This window comes from Propithecus coquereli, unplaced genomic scaffold (assembly GCF_000956105.1).
Source record: "Propithecus coquereli isolate 6110/MARCELLA unplaced genomic scaffold, Pcoq_1.0 Scaffold1, whole genome shotgun sequence".
NCBI lineage: Eukaryota > Metazoa > Chordata > Mammalia > Primates > Indriidae > Propithecus > Propithecus coquereli.
This window is the reverse complement of record NW_012133857.1, coordinates 1789724-1803499: the sequence shown is the minus strand read 5'-3', so window position 1 is coordinate 1803499 and position 13776 is coordinate 1789724. Positions and strand designations below refer to the sequence as shown.

Below are 13776 nucleotides of genomic sequence, written 5' to 3'. Positions count from 1 at the left end.
TTAATTACTTGATTTTAAAATATCCATCCATAATAATCTAAGAGGCTGTTTCCACCTGCATCTGAAACATAGAATATTAAAGAAGCAAGGGTTTTGGTGTCAGGAAGTCCCAGCTATGGCCCCCAGCTGTTTTGGAGCTGGGGACACAGTAGGAACAAGGACAGACATGGCCCCATTCACCGGAACATCGCTGCCCAGTGGAAGAGACAGGCCTTCATCAGATAACGACTCTGATACCATCACTGATGAATATGGAGGCTTCTGAAGTAAAAGGACTCTAGATCTCTGAGCGTGGAAGGCAAAGAAATCCTCCTAGGCTTGGGGGTGAGGATGCCCCTTTCTCCTTGACAGAGTGACACTTGAGACAAGACATGAAAGAGCAGGTGTTCCCTGGCGAGGGAGGCAGGGCAGGTCTACACCTCGGGTCATCTATAAATGAACCACCGTGGGGTTGGGAGAACTGATGAAGCTACCCAGGCAGTGCTCTAGGTTTGTAGCCCATCTCAGTTGTAATCCCAGAGAAATTAATTGGGATTCCAACTGAGCCTTCTGGGCAGAAATCCTTCTCATATTCCACTGGGGAAAAGAAAAAAGACTTGCCCTAGAGTTCTTTCTTATTCTTTCTTCAAGTGAATGGTACACCATGCCTCCCCAGCTGTGACTCCCGGTCTGCTGTTTTGGAGTTAGGTTCCCACCGTCCTATGTCAGCACCGGCGTAACTCTCTTAGGGAAGGTAAGAGAAGAGGGGACTGAGACTTTTGCTGTCCCTCTAAAGTGGTCCAAACCCTCAGTTATGAATGACCTCAAGGAAAGCCAAGATTCCATTCTCTGCCTGAAGGGGACACTGCCCTCCACGGTACCTGTGCCAAGGAGGGAGAACAGGAAACTCTGCCAAAGTGCTCTAATCCTGGGGAGGCAGGAGGGCTGGGTGTCCATGGGTGGAGACTCAGTGGGGACCTGTGACTCACCTTCCAGAGCAGCACGGCCAGCAGCAGGAAGATGAGGATTCCCACCAGCAAACTTATGGCGATGATCCACCCCACGACGTAGCCTCGGGGCTCCAGATTGTGCAAGGCCTCGAAGACCACCTAGGAGGCAATACAGAAGTGAAAATGTTTCCCGAACGGAAGCACCCACAGAGAGATGGAGCCCAGGCTGGGCCTGACGTTCGAGAGAACTAGAGACAAATGTCCAGACTGTGTTGTACTCTGCGGAGCATTTTTCTGATTGTAGACTGATGCATTTTTCACTAGCACATGAAAAGCCACTTGAAATTCAAGCCAGGTCTTGAAAAAGTTGTAAGGACAACAACTCTGATTCAAATATCATGAAATGAACAAAAATGTAATGAAAAACTTAGAGGACACACTATGTTCCTAATTAAGAACAGACAACAACAGTTTACCTTTTATTTCTGTTTTGAAACAAAGAACATGATGGGGCTCTCCATGTAAGACAGTACTTCCTTCCAAGTGTTCAGCTCAATGTGTAACTTAGAGGAATTATTTGGTTAATACCAGTTTCCCCATCAGACTGTGGACTCCACGAGGGCTAGGACACAGTGTGCCTTGGGTCTCATGGCAGTGCCTGGCACACTGAAGGAACTCATTTCAGAAGCTGCGCTGTGGTTTCCCAGGGGAGCCATATGCCATCAGAGCCCATGTCTCAATGAAGCGAGTTAAGTTTTCCCAGTATTGACTGGAGCTCAGTGGTGCGCTGGAGCTGGCTCCTATCAGCTCATGAGAGCCCACTGCATCTCTCCCCAATTCTGCATCCTGCGAGGTGGTGATGTTACTTTAAAATGGGCCATGGTACGAGTATTTACACCACAGAAATCGGCAAACAAATCAGGCTCCCCTACCCTCCTGCCAGAGAACTGATTATTAAACATGTGTCAGCTCACCACTGACCGTCCCCTTCAGCTTTGCTTTAGCCCTCCTGGTCACAGTGGAGTTTGGTTTGTTGAATTCAAAGCATCTACTATGTCCTCTGCTGCCTAATAACCCTCCCTACCATGCCACTGTCCCATTCAAGCTCCCCACTGCTGAAAAGACAAGAATCCCAGCTCTGGGAAGTCATCGTCTCCCTTGGCTACAGACAGGCTAGTGCAACCACAGGTCTTTGCTCAAGCTGTGTCGTCTCCTTGGAATGTCCATTCTTGCCTTGGGAGAGGCCTGTCTAAAACATAGCTCAATCCCTGAGGTCAGCTGATGATCTGCCTCTGCCGGGAAGCCTCGCTGATCACTGAAGCCCCTTGCTCGAGCCCAAGCAGTGACTGGGCATAATACTGACTTGTTACCACCCAGCACCACTTATTTAACCTTTTGAGGGTCTGGCTCCTATCTCATTGTAACATTTATTGACTCTCCTCTGTGTCGGGTTCTGTGCTTTTCTTGCAATCTCTTGTCTGATTCATAAAACCGCTCCATGAGGTTTTCAATACCCATTTTACAGAGGGGAACATGGAGGTCCAGAGAGGATAAGTGATTTTCTCTGGGCTGTGCAGCTCAAGTGTAGAGTCAGGATTTGTACTCAGATCTTAGCCAACTTCAAACCCTCAAATATAAGCTTGTCACCACCAAGTGATGGTGATGTTCTTTATATACTATACATCAATTAAATGGATTATTTACTGTCTCTTCCCTGGTGATAAGAAAATGCAACCATCTCTATCTCACTGTCCCCATTCCCCCAGCTGGGGTAGGAGAGTGTGTGTGTGCACCAGGGTGGGGGTAGACAGTCATCCGTGAGACAGAGAGGCTGCCATGGTTACACCTGCAGATCCTGAATCCAGAGCATTATCTTAAGGGAAATCAGGCAGAGCAGAAACCATTCCTTCCTTTGTGGGAACAAACGAAAGACAAATGCCTACAAAACACATCAGGCATTTCTGGGAACAGAAATGAGGCCTCACTGTAGCACATACGCTCTAGCTGTGTGACCTTGGACAAGATACTTTACCTCTCTGTGCCTCAGTTTTCTCACCTGTAAAACAGGAGTAGAATAGCACCTCCCCAGAGAATTAAAGAGGATGATGCGCATACAGCCCCCAGCACAGCACCTGGCAGAGAGCCCACCCTCGGCAAATGGAGGGTGTGCCTGTTTGCATCATTATCATTGCTGCGGGCAGATTATTTTGAGGTTGGGCATGGCTGGCTACCTTTTAGTTTTTAAAAATTATTTATTGAAATCTAATATACATAGACAGAAGTGTACATATCCTAAGTATACAGCTCACCAAGTTTTCACACACCGAATGCTAAATGCATGTGTGTAGCCAGCACCCAGATCAAGAAACTGAATGTGACCGCTCCCAGAAGCTCCCTTCACCCTCCCAGTCACACCCCCACTGAGGGTAGCCACTCCCCTGACCGCTAACAGCCTAGATTAGCATCACCTGACTTTGTCCTCGTAATAAATGGAATGACACTGGGTGAACTACTACTGTGTCTGGCTATCTTCTCTCGACATTATGTTCGGGAGGTTCCTGCAGGTTGTAGCATGCCCGCTTTCCTTGCTGCATAGTACCCCACTGTGTGGATGCGCCACTGTTTATTTATCCAGGTTTCCACTGGTGGGCATGGAGGTGGTTTCCAGTTCAGGACTATTACAAGGTGTGACTTTCAGACAGTAGGCAATCCTGAGGGTAGACCATTTGGGTTAGGTGGTGGCACAGGAACAGGCTCTGAGGTCTGTTATCCTAAATCCACTATTTTCTATCTGGTTCAAATTAGTGATTAAAGACAGGCAGATTCATGTCTTTGAGTTCTTGCCCCTAAAAAGCTGTGGATCAAATCACCTCCCACATCCACAATTTCTCATAGTTTCTTGTCCAGATGAACTGTGAGGAGCTATGAAGAAAGATGGAGTGGGAGGTGGGCCAGCTTTAATCCTGGTCCTGCTGCCGCCTCAGGCAACCGAGATACAACTCCCAGTTTCCTCCTCTGTGAAATGGGTTCTAAAATGGAAGATGTGACCGTTTTCTGAAAGTGCCTGGTACGGGATCGTGTAATAAAGGTCTGCTAAACCTTCTTGCTGACGAGGAGTTGCTGAGCCAGGCTGGGAGCTCAGTGGGGTTTGGCTGTAAAGTCCGGCCCCTGTGCTAACCCAGATGGCTTCTCAGAGACACTGAAATCTGTATCCCGGCAAAGCCACGTTGGAGGTCTGGCTTTGTGGTCACAGAAAAGGTTAGAGTAGCTGTTGCAGTTTAGTCTGGCAGATTCCACAAGAATGCCTGTCACTTCCCTGGAATGTGGGCTTCATCTCTTATTATTTTTAGAGATGCTGTTCCTCCTCTTGGACGGGTGCTGCACGCTTTGGCAGAGCCTGATCTCTCACGTCATGACTCCAATAAACTCATCCATGGATGATGATATGAGCATCCTCCAGTTCTAAGAAGTCGCATCTTAGATTAAAAAACAAAACCCAAAGGAGGGAACTACATGGAGAGTCGGGAAACACTGACGATCGAGTCTCGAATCCACCGCTCATGAGCTGGGAGATCGCGGCTAAGCCCCTGCACTTTTCTAAACACCTTTTCTCTTCGTCCTCTGTTTCTACCCCCAGTTACTACCCCAGTTCAGGCCTCGGTCTCCTCTCACCAACACTATTTCAGGAGGCTTGGAGAGGACCCCTTGCTGTTAGAGTTGTCTTTCTAAAACACAGGTCTAATCGTGTCACTTCTCAAGTTACACTATCAATGGCTTCTTTTTATGCTGAGCGTCTCATTCAGGATGCCAGGCTCTTTGCACTCTGTCTTCTTCTTGCCTTTCCAGCCCCTCCCCAGACACACATTCACAGTCTAGCCAGTCAGCATCCTCTCCCCCATGAGGGTCCCCAGCCTCTCTGTGGGCTGCATTTGCCACCCAGAATGACCTTCCATCCTTGCTCGTTTGACAAGCTCCATTATTGCCCATCTTAAAAACGTTCAGACCCTGTGACTTATTAATTCTGTACTTGAATACTCAAAGGGAAGAAATATAAAATACAGTAAAAGTTTTATGCTCAAAGATGTTCACTGCAGAATTATTTATACTGGTGCAGAATTAGAAATATCCTAAAAGTCTAATAATAGGGTAACAGATAAGCAAATTATGGTTGATCACAAAATGGAATATCAGAGCTATTAGAAATGATGACAATAAAGCTGGCTGTCAGGGCATAATTTTCAAAAAGTTAAACATATGATTCTCATACAAATATACAGTGAATGTGTGTTAAAGATTTATTTAATTCATTATTGAGGGATTCAGAGGATGGTGAAGCTAGTTTAAAGAAGGATCTGAAAAAAGTGTGTAGTCACAGAAAAAAAAAATGCCGAAATCAGATTACTAAATCAAATACACAATTGGCTAATATCCTGCAAAGTGATAAACTATAACCTTTGGGATTATATTTTCAAACACAAAATCATCTTTATCTTTACTGGCAAGAGTCATTTATAACTTAACAATCTTTTACAAGTTAATATGTAACTTCACACAATTTGGGCTCTGCAGAGTTATAAGGCAGGCCTGGTTGATCGGTGCTTCTCAGATTTTACTGTGTGTAAGAATCACATGAGGAACTTTGTTATTAGTAAAATGTAGATTGAATTAGCGAGCCTGGAGCGGGGCCTGAGAGTCTACATTTCAAATATGCTCCCGTTGATGCAACACTCCTGGTCCCTGGACCGCACTTTGAGTAGAAAGGGGGTATGGAATGCTCCAGTGTGACATTGAAAGGACACGTAATCATCTTTTTGCCTGATTTCCAAATTTTAGATACTTTTGAAAACACGGTAATAACATGGGGGAAGAAAGTTAAAAAAAAATCAGAATATCATTTAATATCCCTATATAGAAAACTTCAGCTTTGCAGAAAAATGGTAGGAAATTTAAAAAGTAAATAGGTGTTCTTAAAATTATTTCTCTCTCTTTTCTACTTTTTACTATTTAAAGTTTTTTTAAAAAAAGTATTTTAGGCCAGGCGCGGTGGCTCACGCCTGTAATCCTAGCTCTCTGGGAGGCCGAGGCGGGTGGATTGTTTGAGCTCAGGAGTTCGAAACCAGCCTGAGCAAGAGCGAGACCCCGTCTCTACTAAAAATACAAAGAAATTAATCGGACAACTAAAAATATATATAGAAAAAATTAGCTGGGCATGGTGGCACATGCCTGTAGTCCCAGCTACTTGGGAGGCTGAGGCAGAAGGATCGCTTGAGCCCAGGAGTTTGAGGTTGCTGTGAGCTAGGATGATGCCACGGGACTCTAGCTTGGGCAACACAGTGAGACTCTGTCTCAAAAAAAAAAAAAAAAAAGTATTTTAAAGCCAAGTAAAAAATGATTTTTTTAAAATGACTCTTCCAGAAGCCTGCCCTATTCTCATATTTTCAGCAGAAAATATGAGTTCTTGGGAACATAACAATTTACAATCTCTTTTAGCAGAGAAAACCTACTGCAGCATCCCCATGTATAAAACAGAAAAGGCAGGGCTTCTCTGCTTGTAAGGAAGGTGGGCAGCTAGAGCCCAGCCTGCCCAGCGCCCTGCCCCTCCCCACCCTGGCCTCAGCAGCTCCTGAACCAACTGAAGGGAACCCATGGCTCCACAGAGTGGGGTTTTAACACTACATCTGAATACTTTATAGTCCCTGTCCTAGGTCCTTCTCTCTCTCTAAGGTGATGATGAATCTTCCTGTCTGTGGACTCCAGTAAATGGTGAATTCTTATAGAACAAGGGCTTGAATGCACCTATTCCTATCACCTGAACCAAAGTAGGGATTCACCAGATTCATGAATGCACAAACTAATACATTCAACGTCCTTTCTGCTACTACATCAAAGGAAACAAGAATATGGTTCAGTCTGCAACAAAAGAGACAATGGGATTTGAAGCTGGAGTCTCCAAGTGTGATTATTTTCTACTTCAAAAATATATTTGTAAATGTTATTGATTTTGGGGGAGTCCTGGCCATCTATCCACCCATCCACCCACCCATCTGTCTGTCCAACTGTCCATCCATTCTGTCTGTCCATCTATCCTTTATTCATCCATCCAAGTGTGTATGTAGCGCCTACTATGTGCTAGACAACTGTGGAGACTCATTGATGAATGAAACAGGCAGTCTTTGTCCTCACAGAACTTCCAGCCTCTTTCTATAGAATCCTGGCCAGGGAAGACAAATAAATGCAAAATTATAACTGTGGAAAATGCCACAAGGGAGAGATTCATGGTTATAAAAGACTCTTAGAGAGGCCTGGGGGTCAGGAAAGAGTTCCCTGAGGAACTGCTTGAGCTGAGAGCTAAAGGACATGCAGAAGTTAACTAGCCAAAAAGAGGAGGGAAGATCATTCCAAGGAGAGGGAACAGCATGTGCAGAGCGCCTTTGGCAGCAGTGAGCTTGGCAAGGGTGAGACGCTGCCATCAGCCAGTGGGCTGGAGCAAACAGAATGAACAAGAAGCCACAGAAGGTGTTCACAATGAGGCTGGAGAGACAGGATGCACCGGAGGCTGCACTGAGAATCATATGCTTTACCTTAAGAGGAATGGGAAGCCAGTGGCGGGTGTTGAGCAGCAGAGTGACATGATTTGCCTTTTGCAAAGAGCACTCTAGCTGCAAAATGAATGTAGATTAGCAGGGAGAACTGCCTGTGGAGGTAGAAGGAACAAACGGCCCCAGTAAGAGGGTTGCAGCGGAAGTGCTTTCCCCAGGTAGATCCAGGCTGCCAATAAGAAAGGAGGTGGTGCGGAAGTAGGAAACCGATTGAGGATGTGGGACAGTCTGCTGGTTTTAGGGCAGTGGCTGCTAGGGTGGTAAGAGGCTGAGAGATAGGAAAGGCAAGAGTTGTGCCCAGCGAAGGAATGGACGATGGCATGGCACGGACCCTGGCTGGAGGGCTCATGCACTGGATGCTAATTAACAAAACAGAAGACAGTGAGGAGCCTGCGGATTTGTCTCAGGAGACTTTTAGGCGGGCAGACATCAGGCTGGGGTGATGCAGGCCCAGATGCTGGGCACCCTGCCTGCTGCTGTAAAGTTTAATGCACCGAGGTTGGCAAGCTGGTGTCAGGGAACAACAGTCTGAGGCAGCTGGCGAATCTGACCACAGCACTTGATTCACTTCTGTGTTTCTGGAAACTTTTATGTTCTGACCGCTGCAAATATGCCTAATGTAACAGCTGGAAATGCCCATGTCTCCATAAGGCCTGAAAATATGATCACAATGGTGGTACACCTGGCCCAGGCCTCTGCTGGACAGAGGGCTTCCAGTGATGGAGGACAGCTCGGTCAACACCACCCAAGAGGAGATTCGTCCCCAGACCCAGGCCGGCTAAAGGTCAATTACAACAGCAAGATGCCCTCTGCGGTCAACATCACATGCTTGTCTCAACAGAAGGAATAAAGTTACGTAAAATAAAAAGTGGAAAGAGAAGAACATCTGGGACAATGAAATGACATTTCCACCTGCTTCTCATTACACCTAATAACCAGTAGGGGTGTGGGGGAGGGAAGAGGGACCAAGGCTGGTGGGAGGTGGAAGAAATGTCCTCAGCACACCCACGTCTCAAGCTGCTGTAAGAACGCAGCCTTCAGAAAGCATGCCAGGTCAGGGGCACAGGGAGACTTATGGTGATGGCATAAATCAACAGAAAATAAACTGTGCACTTGGCAAGATCAACTCTGTTAAGTCTGTGCTGTGATAAACAGAGACGTCAAACATGCCCCATGTCTGCCAGGTGCCATGTTTCAGAAATTCCTTGCTCTGTTAGAATTTGCAGAGGAATGAGGCGGGCTGGTGCTAATTCCTTTGTTATTAAAAATGGGCCACATGTGTAGAGTTCTTAATAGGTGCCAGGCACTCTGCTGCAAGGTTTTCTATCTATTAGCCCTGATAATCCTCACGACTGCTCTTTAGAGAGGGAAGACAAGGGAAGCTCGCTTACCTCCAGCTATTAAGAATCAACAAAGAGTGTTGATTCTTCTCATGACTGCATATCTGTGCAACTGGTTGAGGACCAGGACACACTGGGAAGAGTCCCAGAATCAACTGACCACAAAGTCTGAACATGATGTGCTTCTGAGGCCTTTAGAGCCCAGGGTCACTCTCAAGACAGAGGATCAGTTGTTTACTACCCAGCACTGATTCCTCCCACCTGCTCCGAATGGTGCTCCCACTGTGTGTGGGCGCCGGGCAACAGCACAGCACGGGCCAGAGGAGCAAGGGATTAAAGACTCAAGGCTTGCCAACAGGCCACCTGCGGCCAGTCCTGGCTCCTCCACTGACAAGCTGTGGGACGACAGGCAGGTGCCTCAGCTACTTCAACAGGAAGTGGAAGTAATAGCACCTAGTTCACGGGGTGATGTGAGCGTGACAGGAGACAGTCACAGCACACGCCCAGCGCATCACAGGCATTGAGTAGATGTGAGCACCACTATGACAATGAGATCATTCAGCACAATGAAACACAGACATGCACACGGAGCAGAGCACCCAGGGTTTGAGCAGAGAACATGTCCATCTGTGGCTGACACTCTTGGTCCTCTGCCCGGATCCCCAGTCCCCTCTACTGGTTTGGCCTGCCCCACCCTCAGATTTTGCATCCTTTCATTTCTAGTGGTTTGCATCTTTTTTAGAGGGCACTCTCCCCAGGGTGCATGGAAACAGGGTAAAGCAGCGTGGGGTTTACTCCCTCTGGGGCAGCCCCCAGCCAGTGACCATACAGGAGTGAAAGTCCAGCTCCCTCGCTTCAAGCTGTGACAAACTCCAAAGTGTTACTGGAGCTCCAGAGTCCCCACAGCATCAGGCTGAGGCTGGGATGTCCCTTGAAATTCTCGCCCTTGCTTCCTTTCTTCTCTTTCCTATCCTGTCCCCCACTTCTTTCCAGGTCTTGCCAGAGGCACCTCCTGAATGAACAACTTACACACGTGCCCTCATCTCAGGGATTGTTTCTTGCAAACCCAGCCCAAGGCGCCAGCTGACTTCATCTGGAATGCCCCACCTTCCCTTGTGCGCCTAGAAAATTCCTTCAGTACTCATTCAGGGGTCACTCCTTCCATGAAGCCTGTTTTAACCTCTTCAGCCAGGCGCTCTGAGCACACATGCGCACGTACTGCGGGGGTGTGCGTGCACATGCATGCGCACGTGTGTGTTAACCAGTTTGGGGCTGTGGAAGTCTGGAGGGTAAAAGTTTCATCTTGTTCATACTTACTGGGGATACAATCAGTGTCTAGTGAAAGAATTCGACAGACTGGGCAGCCTTGTTCTGAAATACAACCTCCCAGAGCGGTGCTTTCCTTGGACGCCAGAAAGTGCAGGTCCAGTGAGGGGGTGCCAAAGCCACCAAGGGAAAATGAAGATGTACACTGGAGGAGTCCCAGGAACCCCACCCCGATTCAACCAAAGCACTATTTCAATTTACAAATGGGTTCTATTGTTTAAAAATAATAATAACAATAATCATAATGGTACCTGGAAACCTTTGATTTAGGGTAAGCTGGCCATGACTTGAGGGTTTGGGGGAGGCTCATTTTTCATTTGGTTTATCCTCTCCTTGGCTGTCCCTTTATGCAGTGATGGCCACTATTAACTGAGCCCCGAGTGGATGCGCCAGGCAAGGAGCTCTACACCAAGATGTCGTCTGATCCCTCCCTGCCCACCCTTCAGGACAGGCATTCCCTACATGTCACCACACCTTCACTGATCTATGTCCATCTCTGTCTCCTCTGCCACCATTACTCCTGACAGGTGATAGTCACAGCCTTCTAACAAGTTCCTTATTTCTACCCATTCCCCCTACAATCCACTTTCCACACAGTAGCATGTGATTTTTACAGAATATTCATTGGATAATGCCATTCCCTGCTCAAAACCGAAGCTCTTCATGGCCGCCCTTCTTAACTGTCCACTGGTGTTATCTGATGCGGATGCTGCCTATGTCTTCCATCATGGTTCCCTTCACCACTCACCAGGTTCCTGCTGCCCTGGCCTTTCAGTGCCTCAAACATGCCAAGCCACTTGGGTCTTCATACAGCTCCTCCCTCTCCAACTGGGACATTCTTCCCCATGCTTGGCAAGCTAGTTCCTTCTCACCTATCAGGCCTCAGCTTCCTTGGAGAAACATTCCTTTGACCCCCATCTAAACCAGATTACTCCCTTGGGTCTAGCCTCTACTGGAAATAAAACCCTTAAGTGCATCCTTGCTGACTGCCCGCTGCCCCTCAGCTCCGGGAGGGCAGGGATCATGTCTGGCTCTTAGCATATTCTCGATATATATTCCTCGAATGAATAAGCATATAATGACTATTACGATATAGAACTCATGTGTTTGGGAATTTTCTCAATTCCTGATGTTCAAAGCTTAATTCTTACATGGTGGTGAGGAGAAAGAACTGCCTCCCCGTTTTGCTGATAGTGCAAGGCAGAGGTGGCAATGGCCTTCCAACCCTCCTCTTGATCCTACATCTCAACGTAACTTGAGGTTCACGGGGGGAAATTCTATTGTCATATGGAAAATGATTTTAAATGTAATTGGCCACACAAATGGCAAAGAACAAGTCACACTATTTCACGACAGTAAAAACTGTAAACTTTACATGTAGAAGCAGTACAACAAAGGAATAAGTGGCATCTTTTGGAGTAACGTTTGTTTGCTATGTTAGAAAATGCCCCCTCTGCTCTTTGGCTGGGGCAGGGGCGGGCAGCACTAGGCACTGGTAGGAAGGGGCAGTTCACCTGCTGGAGGGCTGAGGAGATGCTCGGGTGTGCTGGGTAGTGGCTGGGTGCCTGCCCTTTTCCTAGGAGCTTCCTATCGGCATCGTTGAACCCTCTCAACAACTCCAGGAAATAGAAAGCAGCTTTCCCATGTTACAGATAAAGAAACTGAGGCTCACAGAGCTTACCGGACACCCAAAGTCACATAAAATTCAGGGGAGATGGAATTTGAATCCAGGATTTTCTTTGACTTCCTGAAAGGGCCAACACGGAACTGAGCCTAGATGGCTTCAGAGAACATGAAGTTGGACCTTGCTGTCTGGATCAATGAGCGATTGACTGGGGAGGTTTGTTTAGAAGTGAAAGCTCGGCTGCAGTCACGAGGCTTCGTTCTGGGGTCTGAGCTAGACTGAGAAAGCAAAGTCTCAGCTGGAACGAGGAGAGCCAGGTTCGGTCTGAAGGAGCTGGCTGGCTCCACGGGCACCTGGGCAGCTTTAACAGAGAGGCTTTAAAACAAGTCAATTGTTTTCTTTCCATCCCGGATACCTCTGCATTTGCCTGGGCCCTTTCATCTGAAAAGGCTCGGTGCCTTCCCATGTGACCGAGTGGATGCAGGGAGAGGGGAAAAAAACACTAAGCCGGGAGCCAAAAATTTTGGATCCAACCCTTGTCTTGGCCACTGTGAGATTGTGGGCAAATCATTTCTTCTCCCCGGGTGTCAGAGGCCCCTTTGTCCACAAGAAGAAAGGACTCGGTGGTCCTAATCCAGGAAGGGCACAGTGGGATCTCTGGGGACTTCTCTCCCCATGTGTAGGGTAAGGGATGCTGATGGCATTTTGGGTTTCCTGAGGGAGGTGAATTCCTCTCCTGTGGCAGAGAATTAAGGGCCCCAAACATGTGCCCTATCACACCAGCAAGGAAGCATCACTCATTCACACATATTATTTCTTAAAACAAAAGAAAGCAAAAAGCACAAACACTCCTCAACCACCTTTGGACAAAGCTTTTCGTGTTCTCTCAAGATTGCAGCTTGCCCAGGAAATTGCCACCAAAAATGTGTTTATGTGATTCAACTAAGACTCTGGCGCAGGTGGGAGCTTCAAGAAGAGCAAGAGGTTGGGTGGCTCCATACTGACCCTCACTATAGAAGGAAACCCCTCTCCAATGCTGGGGATCCCCCCGACCCCATGTGAGTGTCAGGTAAGGCAGGGCCCCTCCTCCCCACTACAGTGACCTGCTCTCTGGGGGTCTTGGTCCCCATAACCTCAGCAGCCTCTTGACCCCAAGCAGGAGGTGGAGGGAAGCCAGGGACAGCTGTGTCCAGTGCCCAGGGTACCACGCCAGACTCCTGTAGCTGGACCCATCCTGGAGCCCTCAGGTTGCTGGACCACGCTCATATCTTCAGGCTGCTTCTCCAGCCTTCCTGGCAGTTCTGAGAGCTCCCACATATCCTTCCAACCTATTCTGACTTTGCTGAAGCAAAATAGACACAGTCTTTCCTGCTTGCACCTGAGACCTCAGTATGGTGCACACTCCACATGGCAGAGGCTTACCTATTCATTTGTGGACTTACTTGTTTATCATATATCTGCTATTTGAAAATATCAAGAAAATACCAAGAATTCATGCAAGCTTCTTACACAGACTGAGAAGGGAGGCTGGGTCAGTATCTCCTAGTAGCAGAGCCAATTCTATAAAGTCTTGGTTTGCCTGGGGGCAGTTTCTGGCCTCAGTTGTTGGCAATGATTCTTAAAATATGGGGTACTTGAGTCTTTCTCCTCATCCGTGGGCTTCAGTGGCCAATTCAGGGGTCAGGCATCCCCCCAAACCCCTCAATATCATCTAATACCTTTTTATGGCTGCATGAATAGGTATAAACGTCTCTGGAGCCTGCTCAAATTTTCCTTCTGAAGTACCTCTCTGAGATGAATTCCTTCTCTTTACAAGGGCCAGCATTCCAGGGCACGATTAGCTATGTTCCTCTTGCTCTTAATTATTTTTGTGGGCCCCAAGCAGCATTTTCTGCCCTTTTCTCCCTGCCCCCTACTTACTCCCTGAAAAGCATCAATAAGTAGAATCGGATTGAATA

The 13776-nt window shown here is 47.4% G+C and overlaps 1 protein-coding gene across 2 annotated transcripts in view; it reads right to left on the bottom strand.

Moving 5' to 3' along the window:
• Nucleotides 1–13776, bottom strand: part of ITGA9 (integrin, alpha 9) — a 333283-nt gene that overhangs the window by 14492 nt on the left and 305015 nt on the right. For both annotated transcript variants that reach the window (XM_012665738.1, XM_012665747.1), the window contains exon 27: nucleotides 969–1088. In XM_012665738.1, the coding sequence (XP_012521192.1) occupies nucleotides 969–1088 (120 nt within the window). The remainder of the gene's footprint in view (nucleotides 1–968; nucleotides 1089–13776) is intronic.